We start from the raw sequence: 19,922 nt of genomic DNA on the forward strand, positions 1-19,922 counted from the left end.
GGGTGATTATTGATATGTGAGGATTTCCTGTCATTCTATCTTTAGTTTTCTGGTAAGTTTTCTGTGTCTCCATTGTTTCTTTGCCTTTTTGTTGTTGTCTATTATTTCTGTGTGGTGGTATTCTATGATGTTTCCCTCTGCTTCTTCTTTTATTACAGTATATATTTCAGTTCTGGATTTTTTTTTTTGATGGGTTACCCTTAAGTTTATGTAAAAGAAAGTTTGATATTAAGAGAATGCCATTTTCTTCAGCATGCTTAATTTCTCCATTCCCATATTCCGGTTCTGGCCTTTACTCTTTCCCTTTTTATGTTTTGGTTGCCACAAATTGTTCCTGTTGATGGTGGTTGAATAGCCTCCTTTAGTACTTCTTGTAGTGCAGGTGGTGTATTAGAAAAATCCCTCAGCTTCTATGTCTGAAAAGGTCTTTATTCCTCCTTCATATCCAAAGGATATCTTTGCTGGATATATTATTCTTGGCTCATAATGTCTCTCTTTCAATAGCTTGAATATTTGGTTCCACTCCCTCCTGGCTTGTAGAGTTTCTGATGAAAAATCTGATGATAATCTAATGGGCTTTCCTTTGTAGGTTACCGTCTTCTTTACCCTGGCTGCCTTGAGGATTCTTTCATTGTCGTTGTTTTTAGACAGCTTTAATACAATGTTCGTTGGAGAAGGCCTGTTGGGATTGAGGTAATTAGGTGTTCTATTTCCTTCTTGGATTCGAGGATCCATTTCTTTCCACAAGTTTGGGAAGTTCTCATCGGCAATTTGTTTGAATGTATTCTCTGTTCCCTTCTCTCTTTCTTCTTTTTCTGGTATGCCCATTAATCTTATATTGCTCTTTCTGATAGAGTCAGAAAGTTCTTGTAGAGTTCTTTCATTTCTTTTAAATCTCAAGTCTTTCTTCTCCCATCTGTGTATTTTCCCAGTTTCTATCTTTGATGTCACTGATTCTTTCCTCCATTTGGTCAGCTCTACTAACTAAGCTGGCTGTTTCATTCTTCATTTTTTGTATTGTGTTCTTAATCTCCAGAAATTCCATTTGGTTCTTTTTCAAAATTTCAATCTCTTTCGTAAAATATCATGTTGTTCTTTGATTGTGTTTCTGAGTTCATTAAATTGCCTTTCTGTGTTTTCTTGCATCTCGCTGAGTTTTTTCAGAACTGCAATCTTGAATTCTCTGTCATTTGAGTCACATATTTCCATATCTTTAAGTTCTATTTCTGGAGACTTTTCACTTTCTTTCTGAGCTCTCTTGTTGCTTTGGTTATTTATGGCAATTACTGATTTATTATTTCTCTTCCTAGACATCTATAGGAATGGCTTCTGCAACATGTTGATAGGAAGACGTCTTTCTTTCGTTTTCCAGTACTTGTTGGTAGAATGTTTTATTTTCTGTCCGACTGCAGCCTTTTTTTCTCTCTCACACTGTAGTGCTGTTTTCTCTGCACTATTCCAGCTTCTCACACAATGTGGGTATTCCCTGGGAGACAGGTTTCTTCTCAATTAACAGTTCACTTGGGTATGCAGAGAGCTTTTGACGTTCCAAAGCTCTTCCTGCACCAGATTCAGAGCCCCTGTGTTTCAGTAGTTCTGTTTAGTCCTGCGGGTATCCACCCAGATAGGTTTGGACAGCATTGAACCCAATGAGCATTGGGTTCAGCCGTGTTATATGCTGTCCCCTCAACCCTGTGGGCCGTAAGTGGAGCCCTAGCAGTCCGAGTTCTTCCCTCCCTTGTAGCTGCAGTAGTTCCGGGATTCACAGAGCTCAGAGCACTGAGCTAGGTCTGCGTCCTGCGCCCGTGAGGCTCCATCTTCACACTTCTCCCTTCCCTCCTTCCGCTCGTGCCATTGGCCCACATTTAGGTGAATTCAGTAGTGGACCTCTTCGTCTTGCCTATCTGCTGTGCAGGGAATCCTTTGTGGAGTTAGAGTTGTTTGATTAGTTGTATATTCCAGGGGAGATTTACAGAGGCTCACCTCACACCGCCGTTTTGATGACCGAAACTGGAATTTAAACCGAGTCTAATGGATTTAAAGTACATTCACATTTTTAATGACTATATTTTTATTGTAATTTTGAAATAGATTTCTACAGAATTTGATACATACATATAAGCATAGAAGAAAATTGTCTCATTAGATAAAAAACAGAACTCAGCATTTGTATGTCAACCAGATTTATGTTCTGTAATATTAAAATTTGGGATATAGAAAGCTCCTTTTACTTCATCTTTAAGCAAAATGGATAAATTGCCTATGCTATTTAAAATGAACAATAGCTGTTTATTTGCTAGTCTTCCTCAGTTAGGTCTGTAAGTGAAAACCAGATTCATTAGAACTAAAAGGATTTTTTCACCTAGCCTAATCTGCCCATTTTAACGTTAAAATAATCGTTCTGTGGTTGTGAAAACTAGGTTCTAATGACTTACACTGGTTAAATGACTTACACAAAGCCACACAGTTGTTAGGTCTCCTGACTTGCCAGTTTAATGTTCTTTCTGTTACATGTTATTTATTTTTTATTACTTTCAGTCCATTAACTATATGAAGTTTTGAGTATCATGCCTCAGTAATGTTGATAGTTTTATGTTGTTATTATTGAGCAAGGACAACATGCTTACTCTGTTCGAAGAGTAGAAATGTGGTTCCTAATGCAAAAGCTTACGATATATGTTACAGCATTATGTCCCAGTATTAGCAATTTATTGAAATTCTAAAGTGTTGGAAGGTAGTGAACCAGAAGTTATAGTGTAATAATCTTTACTAATTGGTAGGCAATATAAATGATATAATTTAACAAATTATTTTATCTTTATGTTCTTTTTGGAAGTTTTTTTTCTCTTTACTAAGTTAGCTGTCTTTGAGGTACTTACCATTTTAGAAGCACAGAATTTGTAGTTTTATGTTTGTAACTTTTAGAGCTTTAAGCGTTCTTTTTTTATATTAGTTTCAGGTGTACAGAACATTATAATTAGACATTTACTCCCCTCACAAAGTGATAACCTTCGAAGTCTACTACCCTTCTGACATCTGTTGAAATACCACTGACTATATTCTTTATTAAGTATTCTTGATCACATTAAACTGGCCAGATTTGAGCAGTCTCCATTTCGATTGTGGTTCAACTCTATTTCTTTATGCAATCAATAATGTCAATAATGAAAGTTGTTTTTTTTAAAAGTGTTTGTGTGTTTAATCTGTTTTAGGATGGAGCTGTAGTTATATCTTCCAAGCCTTTAGGTGACACACTAACAGTCAGCGAGGTAGAAGCAGATCCTGGTGATGAACTATTCAGAATTGACTATGGCAGTGGAGATGCTTCTTGGCCCAGTAGTGACAGTGCAGATGTAAGTATTCTACATCTTTATCTTCTTGTGTTCTTCTTTACAGCCACTTTCTAGATTTGATTTTAATTTATGTGACTTAAAGGTGTTCTCTTATTACTTACTTTTTATCACTGCCGTCGTTAATGTAGCAATTTGATAAGCAGAAATTCTGGATACTGTTGTGCAAGTTTGGACAATTAACTTCGTAAACTCATCCTAGAAAAAGTGCTACATACCTCTTTGCTGAATATCACTACACTTACCTTCGAAGTACTCCCCTTGGGAAACTATGCACCGATGCCAGCACCTAGTCTACCCTTCAAAGCAAATTTGGAACTCTTTTTCTGGAATGGCCATGAGCGCTGTCATCGTATTACCCTTGATGTCCTGAATGTCATCAAATTTTCTTCCTTTCACTATTTCCTTTATCTTCGGGTAAAGAAAGAAGTCATTGGGGGCCAGATCAGGTGAGTAGGGAGGATGTTCCAATACAGTTATTTATGTACTAGCTAAAAACTCCCTTATAGACAGAGCACTGTGAGCTGTTGTGATGCAAGAGCCATGAATTGTTGGAGAGAAGTTCAGGTCATTTTTGTCTAACTTTTTCATGCAGCCTTTTCAACACTTCCAAATAGTAAACTTCGTTAATTGTTTGTCCCTTTGGTATAAATTCATAATGAATAATCCCTCTGACATCAAAACAGGTTAGCAACATTGTCACAACAAGTTCTCAGACTTAATTGTGAGACCTCATATATGAGCTTTAAATTTTAGAGTTCACTTTTTCCCATGGACACCCATTGTCAAATGTTTCTTTTGAGGAGATGGATTTCCCAGCAGGCATGTTGTTGTAGGTAGAAGTTAATAATGCCAGTGCTTTCTTACTGGACCAAGAGGCCGAGTGTTGATATATCTTTAAGAGCATGTTATGATATTGGCAGAAAAAGAGACACACAAGCCAATGGAATAGAATTGAAAACCCAGAAATAAACCCACATCAATATGGACAGATAATTTTCGACAAAGAAGCCAAAAACATACAATGAAGAAAAGAAATCCTCTTCAATAAGTGGTTCTGGAAAAATTGGAAAGCCACATGAAATAGAATGAAACTAGACTGCTGTCTGTCATCATGTACCAGAATTAACTCAAAATGGACCAAAGATCTAAACATAAGACCTGAAACAATAAAGTGCATAGAAAACATAGGTACTAAACTTTTGGACCTTCGGTTAAAAGAAGATTTAATGAATTTGACCTCATAGGCAAGGGAAGTAAAAGCTAATGTAAATGAATGGGACTACATCAAACTAAAAAACTTCTGCACAGCAAAAACCATCAACAAAACAAAGAGGCAACGAACCAAATTGGAGAACATATTTGCAAATAGCGCCTCAGATAAGGGGCTAATATCCAGAATATATAAGGAACTCATATAACTCAACAACAAAAAGACAAACATTCCAATTAAAAAATGGGCGGAGGAGGACAGAGACATGCGCACAACAGAGCCAGCTGGGACTGGGGCCAACTGCCACCATCACCATTACCCTCCCACTCGTCTCTCAGCAGCTTCTCCTCACCTTGGAGGTGAGGTTGCAGCCGCCTCTGCCCTGGTAGCGGCCTTCAGGATGTGTGGCAGCCTAGAGGCTGCTGCAGAACCGAGGTCAAGGCCACTGTCCTTGTCCCTAGCAATCCCACCCAGTACCGGACTCGGTGACACAACTACAAAAAGGTATTTATGGAATTCTAATGAATAGAGATGGATGATGCAGTTCAAATAACTAAGGTCAGCATGGATTCCTGGTTCATTATTCTTCTGCTTGGCAGTACTCTGATAACATGTCAATGCCAACAATGCAATCCCAGTTTCACTTTCAGGAGATGTGATAAAATCTATTAAAGCATGGACAGTAAATGAAGAGAATAGAACTTTAAATGCTACTAGTACATAACTTTTTTCGTGATACCAACATTCAGCCCAAATCTAACTCTGGGATCCACCTATGTAACCACTGTCAATTCTTCAGACTCTGACAATGGGACCACAAGAATAGCAAGCACCAATTCTGTGGTCACTACAGTTTCACCAAATGGAATATGGCTTGCAGATAACCAGTTCACAGATGCCAGAACAGAACCTTGGGAGGGTATCCAGCACCACAGCAGCCACTGTAAAAACTTCCCTTCCTTAAGGTAATTCTGACTTGAAGGACAGAAAAGTACCGGTTAGATACTAAAGATTCCAAAAAGAAAAAAACCATTCCCTGTCTCATGGAAGAAACACATGAACACCAAGAATCAAAAGTCCACTCAGCTACGTGCTATTGGGTATACCACACACAGTGCTGTGAGAGATCTTAAAAGACTCATTGTACCTGGGGAGTGGGAACGAGGCATGGAGGTAAGCTTTGGGCAGTTACATTAATACAGTAATTGAGGAAAATGAGGATGTACCAAATCGGATAAAACAAGGAGACATGAAAAAGTAAGTCATGTGTTTGTGAAACTGTGCAGAGTTGACATGCATGAGGTAGGGAGTGGCCAGAGGTAGCCTCAGCAGAATGGGCCTGGTGGTGCATTGAGCTCAAGAGTCAGGGTGTCTCTTGGTGATGGTAAGGAAGGAAGTGACATGCTCAGATATTTGATTAGAAATATAACTCCAAAAGCCTTAGGGAAGATAGAGAGGCAATAGAAATTAAGGTTTCTGAATTGTAATTTGGCCCAAGCCAACAATGATTGGGTTCGTGAAGCACCCTGGTGACTTTTGCTGTTTTTAGAGCCAATAGGAAGCACTTAAAACATTACAACTCTTCATTTGAGAGTTGATAAATACTTTTTTCAAAAAGTATGGAAGCAAGGCAAATAAATGGGCATTAGGAGTTGAGGCTAGAGGAGTATAGCGTTTACTTCACTAATTATTTTGGTAGTTGACCAAAGTGTAGCTAAGTCCTAAGGTGTTAACCTGGCTACATGTGATCCCTTAGAATGATATGACCCTTTGTTCTCTTGGAAAGGGGGTGTAGCAAATAACTGTTGTCCCAAAACACCATTTTAGTATTTTTGAAATGCTGTTCCCTGACCTGAGTTTAGGAAGTGAAATTTTGCTGGAATGGGTTGACAGGGGAGGCTGGGAGAGCAGGGAATGAACCGGTGTGCCTACCTTGCCTGCATCATGCAAGGCCACTTCTGCAACGTACCCAGTCCAGGACTAGGCTGAGGATGAAGAGAGGACAAGTCTGTTCAGTTCAGAAGGAGTCCCAGAAGAGTGACTTGATTCTGAGCCTATCTCCAAATCCTGAGATTTGATACAGGGAGCTGTAAGTTCTTTCCTATTTGTTTTTGGTAGATCTGTTTCTTCTTCCCTCACAGAAGCTTGGGGACATCTTTACCACCTGTATTGTCTTTAACTGTATCTAAAACCTGAATGTAATTCAGAAGTCAGGAGGTTAAAATCTGACTTTTATGATAGAAGACTGTTCTGGCCTGAAAGCTTATAGTAAAGTGTTGGTACTTAATGAAATCTAGAGAACAGTGTAACTTTGTGTTCTTGCTTTAGATTTACAGCTGTGTAATATGAGCAAGTTAATCCCTCTGTGCAGTTTCCTCATCCATAAACTAGGGCTAATAATGGTATCTATCTTAGGGGTGTTAGGATAATTGAATGATACAGTATGTGTATGGTGCTTTGCTCTGCACCTTCTAAATAAATGCTTAAACATTAACTGTAATAACTTTTATTAATTTCTGGGGGAAAAAATGGGCAGAGGACATGAACAGATAGTTCTCCCAACAAGACATACAAAGGGCCAACAGATATATGAAAAAATGTTCAACTTCACTTGTTATTAGAGAAGTGCAAATCAAAATCACAGTGAGGTATCAGCTCACACCTGTTAGAATGGCCATCAACAAGATAAATAATAACAAGTTGGAGAGGCTGTGGAGAAAAGGAATCCTCATATACTGTTGGTGGGAATGTGAAATGATACAGCCGCTATGGAAAACAGTATGAAGGTTCCTTTGAAAATTCAGAATAGAATTACCATATGACCCAGCAATGCCTCTCCTGGGTATCTACCCTAAAAATCTGAAAACATGTATCCTTAAAGATCTATGTACTCCAATGTTCACTACAGCTTTTTTTATGGTGGTCAAGACATGGAAACAACCAAAGTGTCCTTCAATAGATGATTGGATAAAGAACATGTGGTACATATACTATATACAATGGAATACTACTCTGCCGTAAGAAAAAATGAAATAGTGCCATTTGCGACAACATGGATGGATCTTGAGATTATTATGCTAAGCGAAATAATTCAAACAGAAAAAGTCAAGAACCATATGATTTCACTGATATGTGGGATATAAAACTGAAAGCAACACAAGAACAAGGAACAAGACAGCAAATAAAGAAATAAAAACTCATAGACAACAGTAATGTGGTTACCAGAGAATAAGCGAGGGAGGAGGTGGTAGATGAGTGTAAACGGGATCAAATATATGGTGATGGAAGGAGAACTGACTCTCAGTGGTGAACACACAATATAATATATAGATGATGTAATATAGAATTGTACACTTGAAACTTATGTGTTTTGTTGACCATTGTCACCCCAATACATTTTCATAAGAAAGATACACTATAATGCTTCCACACAGAGGCAGGCAATGTTAAAACAAACAAACAAACAAACAACAAGCATGTTAATATTCCATTTGTGGCCAGAGTAACTCAGTCTTGAATTACAGGTACTCTGCCATTACAAAAAGGAAAAAACTTAGTCCTGTTAGATAGACCAGTTAATAGCCCATGTTTAGTAGCATTTTCTTGGTTAACCCAGAAATTGCCAGATGAGCATGGATATTTGTTAAAAGATAAACTATTTTAAGTTGAATATGATGTTAGCTCCCTAGTCCTATGAATGCTTAAAAGCTAAGTTCAGTGTTACTCAGCAATACTTTGTAAGTAGTATGCCATGATAGGAATAATAACTTAAGAATAGATTACCCTTTTCAAAAATGATGAGGAAAGTAGTCTAAACTAGTGTTTTTAAAACTGGTTCATGAAATCAATTTAGTGCGTTGGGACCAGCATTTTTTAAAAAGGAATAGAATAGGAAATAAGAGTGTTTTAACTGTAGAAACTGTAAGTGTTGCTTCCTATAACTTTTGTTGTATACATATGTGTGAGTATGTATATATATGTGCATGTGTGTGTGTACACAGACACATGGTGATCAACAATGTAAAATTTTTCGTTTATTGCAGGATGTGATAAAAAAAACTGAAAGCAATTGGTCATTCAGGCCACCTTTTGAGGTGTTTATTAAATATTTGAATGAACAACAAAACGAGTGATTTATAAAGAGTTGGGTTTTATTTTGCATGCAAAAGAGAGGCATAATCAAAAACATCAGTGTGGAAAATGAAATGGAGTAAAAAGACAGGGAGAACTGTAAGAAAAGAAGATTGCTTACCTTAATAGGAACTTAACACTTAATAGGAACTTAATGTGGGCTGAATGGCTAATAAATAGTTGCCATTTGATAGCATTTACTTGCTTGCTTCAGCAGTTACACCAAATACTTTACATATACGCTTTGTAACTCTCATAATCTTCGAGAAGCAATATCACCATTTTATAGATAAAGAAACTGAGTGAGACCAAATAAATAAATGGATAATTTGGTAATCCAGATGAGAGATGATATAATGCAGACTAGGATGTTTTCTGAACATATAAACTAGCTTAATTCTGACATGTGTTTATTTCAAGCTAAGACAGGCTTCTTTTAGTTGATGGATTTCCATGTTTGTTTCAATTCTGCTGTATTAACATTCTAGGAACCAGTCTGTTTTTATCTTTTTCATCAATGCTTTTAATATTTTTCCATTTTCTGCTCATTTCTATAAAATAATCTCCTTGTGATGTTTGCAGTATCATTATCATTGTAAAATTCCCTGCTTTTGTTCACCTCAAAGACAGCTTTAAAGAACACCCATGTACCTAGTTCTCAAAAGAAGAACATACTTGATCACAAACCATCATCTAAAATTCAGAGTATCTGCCTCTGATTTTCAGTTTGTAACTGGTATTTTAAAATATACATATTGGAAAAAATTTAAACTTATTCAAAAGTAGAGAGACTAGCATAATGATCGCCTTCATGTATCTAGTGACTCAACCTTCATCAAACTTGTTTCATTTGTACCCTCCATTCCTGACACTCTCCAAATAACTGGATTATTTTAAAGTAAAATCCAAGACGTTATTTCATTAATATGCATCTTTACGAGAAGACTTAAAAATTTAGCCATATTACTATTATCAAATCTTTAGAATTAATATTTTAATGTGCAGTTTGATTACCCTAATGGTCTTATAATGATCTTTTTTGCAGTTGTTTTATTTGAATCAGGATTTAATCAAGGTCTTCTGCCTTTGTTTGATAATTTACAATAGTTCCCTCTTTTTTAATTGCCTTTTTTTGTTGTTAAAGAAACTGGGTCATATTTATATGTCCATTATAAGAATCTATATTTGAATTGTATTTTCATGGTGCTGTATAACATGTACATCAGTGTTTATTTCCTGAAAACTGATAGTGAGATCACATTAAAGTTTGAGAGTTGTTTGTCAAGAACAATTTACGGGTGGTACTGTGTATATTCTGTTTCATCATATCAGGCGGTGAATGTCTGTCTGGTTGTTTTCTTTTGTGACCTTAAGGTTAAGGTGTTCAGATGAAGTCATCATGATTCCTTCATTATAAAGATCTCCAATATGCTCTTATCTTATGTTTTCACTTGCTGTTGACGATCAAAATTCCTGAATCTATTATTTAATTAGTTGTTTAAAAATGATACTATACTTCGTCATTTCTTCCGTATTTATCAGATGGAATTATTTTATAAAGAATAATTTTCCCTTATTCGTTTTCAGATTACCCTGAAATATAGCTTTTACAGGAAATGTTGGATAAATGTTTGACTCTTTCCCTTTACGTGCATTTTCAGAAGAGTTGGTACCCTAAGAAACTCAAAAGGTCACCAGTGTGGGGGTGTATATGTACACAAGTACATGTGTGTGGTATTTTGAATTCGTAGATTTTAACACCCTTGCTTATTGTGTTTCAGTCTATTACAATCATTATTGTTTTTGATGCTAATATTATCCTGTTTTTGGCCAGTGGAACCTCCTCAAAAGCCTTCTTTATTCTTTTGACATGACTCCCCAATATCATTTTAGTTTTATCTTCTATTATCTCTTATCTAAGACCCAGAGTTACCCGTTTCTCCAAGGCAGGGCTTATTTTTGAAACTACTGTTTTTTCTGTCTCATGGTATCTTGGTATAGGTATAGAAGCATGTATCTTATTGGCATTCATAAAAAATCTCTGTGCCTCATTTTCACTTGCGCTGAAGAATGGCTCCCATTGCTTTGGGATATTTCTTTTTCTTTTTTTAAAGTATACTGGGGTGACAATTGTTAGTTAAGTTACATAGATTTCAGGTATACAATTCTGTATTACATCATCTATAAATCACATTGTGTATTCATCACTCAGAGTCAGTTCTTCTGTCACCATGTGTTTGATACCCTTTACCCTCATCTACCAGCCCCTCCCCCCTTACCGTCTGGTAACCACTAAACTATTGTCTGTGCCTATGACATTTTGTTTCTCATTTGTTTGTCGTATTCTTTTGTTGTTTTGATTTAAATAAACACATATCAGTGAAATCATATGGTTCTCTGCTTTTTCTTTCTGAGTTATTTCGCTTAGCATTATAATCTCAAAATTCATCCATGTTGTCACAAATGGTCCTATTTCATCTTTTCTTACCGCGGAATAGTATTCCATTGTATATATATACCACAACTTCTTTATCCATTCAACTATTGAAGGACATTTTGGTTGTTTCCATGTCTTAGCCACCATAAATAAAGCTGCAATGAGCATGGGATCACACTTGTGTTTATGTATAAATGTTTTCAGATATTTTGGGTAGATACCCAGGAGAGGGGTTGCTGGGTCATATGGTAATTCTATTTGTAATTTTTTCAGGAATCTCCACACTGCCTTCCATAGCGGCTGCACCAGTCTGCATTCCCACCAACAGTGTATGAGGGTTCCTTTTTCTCCACAGCCTCTCCAGCACTTGTTACTATTGGTCTTGTTGATGATAGCCATTCTGACTGGGGTGAGGTGATATCTCATTGTGGTTTTTATTTGCATTTCTCTGATGATTAGTGATGTTGAGCATTTTTTCATATGTCTATTTGCCATTTGTAAGTCCTCTTTGGAGAAAAGTCTCTTCAGGTCCTCTGCCCATTTTTCAATTGGGTTGTTTGTTTTTTTGTTGTTGAGTTTCATGAGTTCCTTGTATATTTTGGATATTAGACCCTTATCGGAGGAACTATTTGCAAAAATCTTCTCCCATTCAGTCTGCCTCTTTATTTTGTCAATGGTTTCTTTTGCTGTGGAGAAACTTTTCAGTTTCATATAGTCCCATTTGTATATTTTAGCTTTTACTTCCATTGTCTTGGAGTCAAATTCATAACATGCTCTTTGAACCCAAGGTCCATAAGTTTAGTACCTATGTTTTCTTCTATGCAGTTTATTGTGTCAGTTCTTATGCTTAAGTCTTTGCTCCATTTTGAATTAATTTTGATACATGGTGACAGATAACAGTCCAGTTTCATTATTTTGCACGTGGCTATCCAATTCTCCCAGCACCATTTATTGAAGAGGCTGTCTTTCCTCCATTGTATGTTTTTAGCTTTGTCAAAAATTATCTGTCCATATTTATGTGGTTTTATTTCTGGGTTCTCAATTCTATTCCATTGGTCTATGTGTCTTTTTCTGCCAATACCATGCTGTTTTGATTATTGTTGCCCTGTAGTACAAGCTAAGGTCAGGCAGTGTGATACCTCCAGCATTGTTCTTTTTTCTTAAGATTGCTTTGGGGCCTTTTGCGATTCCAAACAAATCTGATGGTTTTTTGTTCTATTTCTTTTAAAAATGCCATGGGCATTTTGATGGGGATTGCATTAAATTTGTATATTCCTTTGGGTAATATAGCCATTTTAACTATGTTCATTCTTCCAATCCATGAGCATGGAATGTCTTTCCATTTCTTTGTGTCTTCTTCATATTCTTTCAAAAATGTCTTATAGTTTTCAGCATATAAATCCTTCATATCCTTGGTTAAGTTTATTCCTAGGTATTTTATTCTTTTTGCTGCAATCGCAAAGGGAATTGTTTTTTGTATTTCTTTTCTGAGATTTCATTGTTAGTATATAGGAATGCAATGGACTTTTGTACGTTGATTTTGTAGCCAGCAACTTTACTGTATTCGTTGATTGTTTCTAACAGCTTTTTGGTGGAGTCTTTAGGATTCTCTATATGTAGCATCATGTCATCTGCAAAGAGTGATATTTTAACTTCTTCATTCCCAATTTGGATGCCTTTTATTTCTTTCTCTTCCCTGATGGCTCTGGCAAGGGCTTCCAACACTATGTTAAAAAGTAGAGGTGATAGGGGACAGCACTGTCGTGTTCCTGAACGTAGAGTAAAGGGCTTCTGTTTTCACCATTAATTATGAGATTAGCTGAGGGCTTGTCATAGATGGCCTTTATTATGTTAAGGTATTTTCCTTCTATACCTATTTTATTAAGTGTTTTAATCATAAATGGATGTTGTATCTTGTCAAATGCTTTTTCTGCATCAATTGATAAAATTATATGATTTTTGTCCTTTATTTTGTTTATGTGATGTATCACATTGATGGATTTGCGGATGTTGAACCATCTTTGTGCCCCAGGGATGAACCCCACTTGGTCATGATGAATAATCTTTTTAAAGCATTGTTTTATTCGATTTGCTAAAATTTTGTTTAGGATTTTTGCATCAGTATTCATCAGAGATATAGGTCTGTAGTTTTCTTTGTGTTGTCCTTACCAGGTTTTGGTATCAGTGTAATGTTGGCCTCATAAAATGAGTTAGGGAGTACTGACACTTCTTCAATTTTTTGGAAGAGTTTGTGCAGGATTAGTATTAGATCCTTTTTGGAGGTTTGGTAGAATTCACTAGTGAAGCCATTTCGTCCCGGACTTTTGCTTTCGGGAAGGATTTGGATGCTTAATTCAATTTCTTTCCTGGTGATCGGTCTGTTTAGATTTTCCAGTTCTTCCTGGTTCAGCCTTAGAAGGCTATATGTTTCTAAAACTTGTCCATTTCTTCTAGGTTATTGAATTTGGTGGCATATAGTCCTTCATAGTATTCTTGGATGATCCTTTGTATTTCTGTGGTGTCCGTGATAACTTCCCCTATTTCATTTCTGATTTTCTTAATTAGTGTCTTCTCTCTTTTTATCTTAGTGAGTCTAGCCAAGGGTTTGTCAATTTTATTAATTTTTTCAAAGAAACACCTCTTTGTCACATTTATTTTTTCTATTGTCTTTTTGTTTTCTATTTCATTGAGCTCTGCTCTGAATTTGTTATTTCCTTTGTTCTGCTGACTTTGGGTTTCACGTGTTCTTCTTTTTCTAGTTCTTTGAGGTGTAACATGAGGTTATTTATTTGGGATTTTTCTTGTTTCTTGAGATACACCTGTAATGATATAAATTTCCCTCTTAAAAATGCTTTCGCTGCATACCAAAAATTTTGGAAGGATGTATTTACATTGTCATTTGTTTCTATGCATCTTTTGATCTCTCCTATAATTTCTTCTTTGACCCAGTCGTTCTTTAAAAGTATGTGGTTTAATCTCCATGTATTTGTGTTTCTTCCTACTTTCTTTTCGCAGTTGATATCCAATTTCAAAGCCTTGTGATCAGAGACTATGCTTGGAATGATTTCAATCTTCTTAAATTTGCTTAAATTCGCTGCTTTTATGTCCCAATATATGGTCTATCCTTGAGAATGTGCCATGTACACTCGAAAAGAATGTATAGTCTGATTTTTTAGGATGAAGTGCTCTATATATGTCAATGATGTCCATTTCATCTAATGTGTCATTTGGAGCTGCTATTTCGTTATTTACTTTCTGTTTGGATGATCTATCCATAGCTGTCAATGATGTATTTAAGTCCCCTAGTATAATTGTGTTTTGGTCAATTTTTCCCTTTAGTTCTGTTAGTAGTTGCTTGGTATATTTTGGTGCTCCCTGATGGGGACATAAATATTGATGACTGTTATGTCTTCTTGTTGTATAGTCCCCTTTACCATTATGAAATTTTCATCTTTGTCTCTTGTTCTCTTTGTCACCCTGAAGTCTGTTTCATCTGATATCATTATGGCTACACCTGATTTCTCTGGGTACCATTTGCTTGGAGTACCAATTTCCACCCTTTCACTTTGAGTCTATGCTTGTTCTTGTACCTGAGATGTGTCTCTTGTAGACAGCATATGGTTGGGTTTAGTTTTTTGATCCAATCTGCTACTCTGTGCCTTTTATTGGTGAGTTCAGTCCATTTACATTTAGGGTGATTATTGATACGTGAGGATTTCCTGCCATTCTACCTTTAGTTTTCTGGTAAGTCTGTGTCTCCATTGTTTCTTTGCCTTTTTGTTGTTGTCTATTATTTCTGTGTGGTGGTATTCTATGTTGTTTCCCTCTGTTTCTTCTTTTATTTCAGTATATATTTAAGTTCTGGATTTTTTTTGATGGGTTGCCCTTAAGATTATGTAAAAGAAAGTTTGATATTTAGAGTATTCCATTTTCTTCAGCTCGCTTACTTTCTCCATTCCCATATTCCGGTTCAGGCCTTTACTCTCCCTCTTTTTATCGGTTGCCACAAATTGTTCCTGTTGATGGTGGTCTAATAGCCTCCTTTAGTATTTCTTGTAGTGCAGGTCGTGTATTAGAAAATTCCCTCAGGTTCTGTATGTCTGGAAAGGTCTTTATTCCTTCTTCATATCTAAAGGAGATCTTTGCTGGATATATTATTCTTGGCTCATGATTTCTCTCTTTCAATAGTTTGAGTATTTGGTTCCACTCTATCCTGACTTGTAGAGTTTCTGCTGATAAATCTGATGATAATCTAATGGGCTTTCCTTTGTAGGTTACCGTCTTCTTTTCCCTGGCTGCCTTGAGGATTGTTGCTTTGGTGTTAATTTTAGACAGCTTCAATACAATGTGCCTTGGAGAAGTCCTGATGGGATTGAGGTAATTTGGTGTTCTATTTGCTTCTTGGATTCGAGGATCCAGTTCTGTCCACAAATTTGGGAAATTCTCAATAACAATTTCTTTGAATATATTCTCTGTTCCCTTCTCTCTTTCTTCTCCTTCTGGTATCCCCATTATTCTTATATGCTTTTTCTGATGGAGTCAGAATGTTCTTGTAGAGTTCTTTCATTTCTTTTAGGTCTCAAGTCTCTTTCTTCCATCTGTGTAATTTCCAGGTTTCTATCTTCAATGTCACTGATTCTTTCCTCCATATGGTCAGCTCTACTACCTAAGCTGGTTATTTCATTCTTAATTTCTTCTATTGAGTTCTTAATCTCCAGAAATTCCATTTGATTCTTTTTTTAAATGTCAATTTCTTTCGTAAAATGCTCATGTTGTTCTTTGATTGCGTTTCTGAGTTCATTAAATTGCCTTTCTGTGTTTTCTTGCATCTCTTTGAGGTTTTTCAGAACTGCAATCTTGAATTCTCTATCATTTAAGTCACATGTTTCCGTATCTTGAAGTTCCTTTTCTGGAGACTTTTCACTTTCTTTCTGAGCTCTCTTGTTGCCTTGCTTATTCATGGCAATTACTGATTTATTATTTCTCTTCCTAGACATCTACAGGAGTGGCTTCTGCAACAGGTTGATAGGAAGAAGTCTTTCTTTTGTTTTCCAGTACTTGTTGGTAGAATGTTTTATTTTCTCTCTGACTGCAGCCTTTTTATTTTTCTCTCTGACACAGTAGTGCTGTATTTTCTCTGCACTTTTCGAGCTTCTCACACAATGGGGCGATTCCATGGCTACGGGCCTGTCCTCTGTTAACAGTTCACCTGGATCATAGGGCGCCACGTCCCTGTGTGGGTGCGGAGAGCTTTTGAAGTTCCAAAGCTCTTTCTGCACCCGATTCAGAGCCTGTATGTTACAGCAGTTCTGTTTACTCCTGCAGGGATCCCCCCAGATAGGTGGGGCCAGGGGCAGGGTGAGTTGTGAGAGGTGGCCCAGAGCAATGGCATCGACCACCACCACAACTGGTCCTGCTTCCACAGTACCCACCCCTTTGCCGGAAGTAGTTGAGCTGCAAATCTGTGTCTACAGTCCACAGTTCTCAGAACAGCAATATTCTGTTCTTTTGATCTGACACTGCTACTTTATGTCTTCTAGTACCAGGCAGGTGGGGCGGGTTGAGCTCTGGGAGGGTAGGGAGGGTGTTGCTAGTCTCAGTGCCAAAGGCTTCCATTCTCCGCTCAGCAGTGAGGGCTTAAACCACCATTTTCAGCCTTCTTCCCTCAGTCTTTTTCCAAGGTCTCTGCCGTGAGCGTTGAGGCAGCCTTGTTATATGCTGCCCCCTCAGCCCTGTGGGCCGTAAGCAGAGCCCTAGCAGTCCGAATTCTTCCCTCTCCCGCAGCTGTAGTAGTTCCGGGATGCAGCGAGCTCGGAGCACTAGGTCTGCGTCCTGTGCCCACGGGGCGCCGTCTCGCACTTCTTTCTACCCTCCTCCCCCGCTGGCGCAGTTCGCCCACCTGGAGGTGAATTCAGTAGTGGGCCTCTTCATCTTGCCTGTCTGCTGTGCAGGGAATCCTTTGTGGAGGTATTGTTTTCCAATTAGTTGTAAATTCCAGGGGAGCTTTACAGAGGCTCACCTCACGCCGCCATTTTGATCGGTTCTGTTGTTTCTTTTCAAACTCATTTACTACATCATTTGATATAATCATATGATTTTTTCCTTTATTTTATTTATGTGATGTGTCACATTGATGGATTTGCATATGTTGAACCATCCTTGTGTCCCTGGGATTGGTCGTGATGAATAATCTTTTTAATTTGTTGTTGCATTCGTTTTGCTAGAATTTTGTTTAGGATTTTTGCATCTGTATTCATCAGAGATATTGGTCTGTAGTCTTTTTTTGTGTTATCCTTACCAGGTTTTGGTATCAGGGTAATGTTGGTCTCATAAAATTAGTTAGGGAGTATTGTGTCTTCTTCAATTTTTTGGAATAGTTTGAGTAGGACAGGTATTAGGTCCTCTTTGAAGGTTTGGTAGAATTAACTAGTGAAACCATCTGGTCCCAGACTTTGTCTTTTGAGAAGGTTTTGGATGACTGATTCAATTTCCTCATTGGTGATTGGTCTGTTTAGATTTTCCCTTTCTTCAGATTCAGTCTAGGAAGTTTCTGATTTTCTAAGAACTTGTCCATTTATTCTGGGTTATTGGAATTGGTGGCATATAGTCCTTCTTAGTATTCTTGGATGATCCTTTGTATTTCTGTGGCACCATGATAATTTCCCCTTTTTCATTTCTGATTTTGTTTATTAGTGTCTTTTCTCTTTTTATCTTAGTGAGTTTAGCCAAGGGTTTGCCAATTTTGTACATCTTTTCAAAGAACCAGCTCTTTGTCACATTAATTTTTTCTGTTGTCCATTTGTACTCTATTTCATTTAGTTCTCCTCTGATTTTTATTTCCTTTCTTCTGTTGATCTTGGGTTTCACTTGTTCTTCTTTTCTAGTTCTTTAAGGTGTAATATGAGGTTGTTTCTTTGGGATTTTTCTTGTTTCTTGAGATAGGCCTGTGATGATATAAATTTCCCTCTTAAAACTGCTTTCGCTGCATTCCCAAAATTTTGGTAGACTGTATTTTTATTGTCATTTGCTTCTATGTATCTTTTGATCTCTCCTCTTAGTTCTTCTTTGTTCTGGTCATTCTTTAAAAGTATGTGGTTTAATCTCCACAGATGTGAGGTTTCTCCTGCTTTTATTTTCACTTGATATCCAGTTTCAAAGCCTTGTGATCTGAGAATATACTTGGTATTATTTCACTCTTCTTAAATTTGCTGAGGCTAGTTATATGTCCCAATATATGGCCTATTTTTGAGAATGTTCCATGTACACCAGAAAAAATTTTATAGCCTGATGTTTTAGGATAGAGTGCTCTATAAATATCAATATGTCCATTTCATACAATGTGTCATTTAGGGCTGCTATTTCTTTATTTACTCTTTGGATGATCTATCTATAGCTGTCAATGATATGTTTACTTCCCTTCATATAATTGTGTTCTGATCAATTTGTTCCTTTAGTTCTGTGAGTAGTTGCTTGGTGTACGTTTGTGCTCCCTGATTGGGCGCATAAAAATTGATGACTGTTATGTCTTCTTGTTGTATAGTCCCCTTTACCATTATGAAATGTCCATCTTTGTCTGTTGTTACCTTTTTTACCCTGAAGTCTGTTTCATCTGATACCAGCATATCTACATCTAATTTTCCCTGATTATCATGTATTTAGAGTGTCAATTTCCACCCTTTCACTTTCTGTCTATCTTGTCCTTGTAGCTGAGATATGTGTCTTGGAGACAGCGTATGGTTGGGTTTAATTTCTCGATCCAATCTGCTACTCTGTGCTTTTTGATTTGTGAGTTCAGTCCATTTACATTTGGAGTTATTTTTGATATGTGTGGATTTCCTATCATTCTATCTTTAGTTTTCTGGTAAGACTGTGTCTCCATTGTTTCTTTGCTTTTTGTTGTCTGTTATTTCTGTGTAGTGGTATTCTCTGATTTTTCTCTCTGTTTGTTCGCTCATTAACAGTATATGTATCAGTTCTGGATTTTTTTTGAGTGCTTACCATCAAGTTTATTTAAAAGAATGTTTGATATTTAGATTATTACATTTTCTTCAGCATGCTTTCTTACTCCATTCCCATATTCTGGTTCGTGCCTTAACTCTCCCCCTTTTTATGTTTTGGTTGCCATAAATTGTCCCTGTTGATGGTGGTCGAATAGCCTCCTTTAGTATTTCTTGTAATGCAGGCTGTGTATTAGAAATTTTTCTTAGCTCTGTATGTCTGGAAAGGTCTTTATTCCTCCTTCATATGTAAAGAATACCTTTGCTGGGTATATTATTATTGGTTCATAATTTTTGTTTTTCAATGGTTGAAATATTTGGTTCCACTCCCTCTTGGCTTCTAGAGTTTCTGTTGAAAAGTCGGATGATATTTTAATGGGCGTTACTTTGTAGGTTACCATCTTCTTTTCCCTGGGTGCCTTGAGGATTCTTTCTTTGACATTGATGTTTTGACAGCTTCAATACAATGTGCCTTGGAGAAGGCTTTTTGGGGTCGAGGTAATTAGATGTTCTATTTGCTTCTTGGATTCGAGGATCCAGTTCTTTCCAGAATTTTGGGAAGTTCTCATGAACTATTTGTTTGAATATACTCTCTGTTGCCTTCTCCCTTTCTTCTCCTTCTGGTATTCTCATTCTTATATTGTTCTTTCTGATGGAGTCAGAAAGTTCTTTCATTTCTTTTAAGTCTCAAGTCTCTTTCTTCTTCCATCCGTTTCATTTCCAAGTTTCTATCTTCGATGTCACTGATTCTTTCCTCCATCTGGTAAACTCTACTATCTAAGCTGGCTAGTTCA

At 36.9% G+C, this 19,922-nt stretch overlaps 1 protein-coding gene across 6 annotated transcripts in view; it reads left to right on the plus strand.

Moving 5' to 3' along the window:
• The window catches only part of ARHGEF12 (Rho guanine nucleotide exchange factor 12), a 189,871-nt gene that overhangs the window by 97,167 nt on the left and 72,782 nt on the right, over positions 1-19,922 (plus strand). For all 6 annotated transcript variants that reach the window (XM_081061905.1, XM_081061907.1, XM_081061906.1 and 3 more), the window contains one exon: positions 3,213-3,353. In XM_081061905.1, coding sequence (XP_080918031.1) covers positions 3,213-3,353 — 141 coding nt within the window. The remainder of the gene's footprint in view (positions 1-3,212; positions 3,354-19,922) is intronic.

Source organism: Rhinolophus hipposideros (assembly GCF_964194185.1).
Source record: "Rhinolophus hipposideros genome assembly, chromosome: 10".
Classification (NCBI taxonomy): Eukaryota; Metazoa; Chordata; class Mammalia; order Chiroptera; family Rhinolophidae; genus Rhinolophus; species Rhinolophus hipposideros.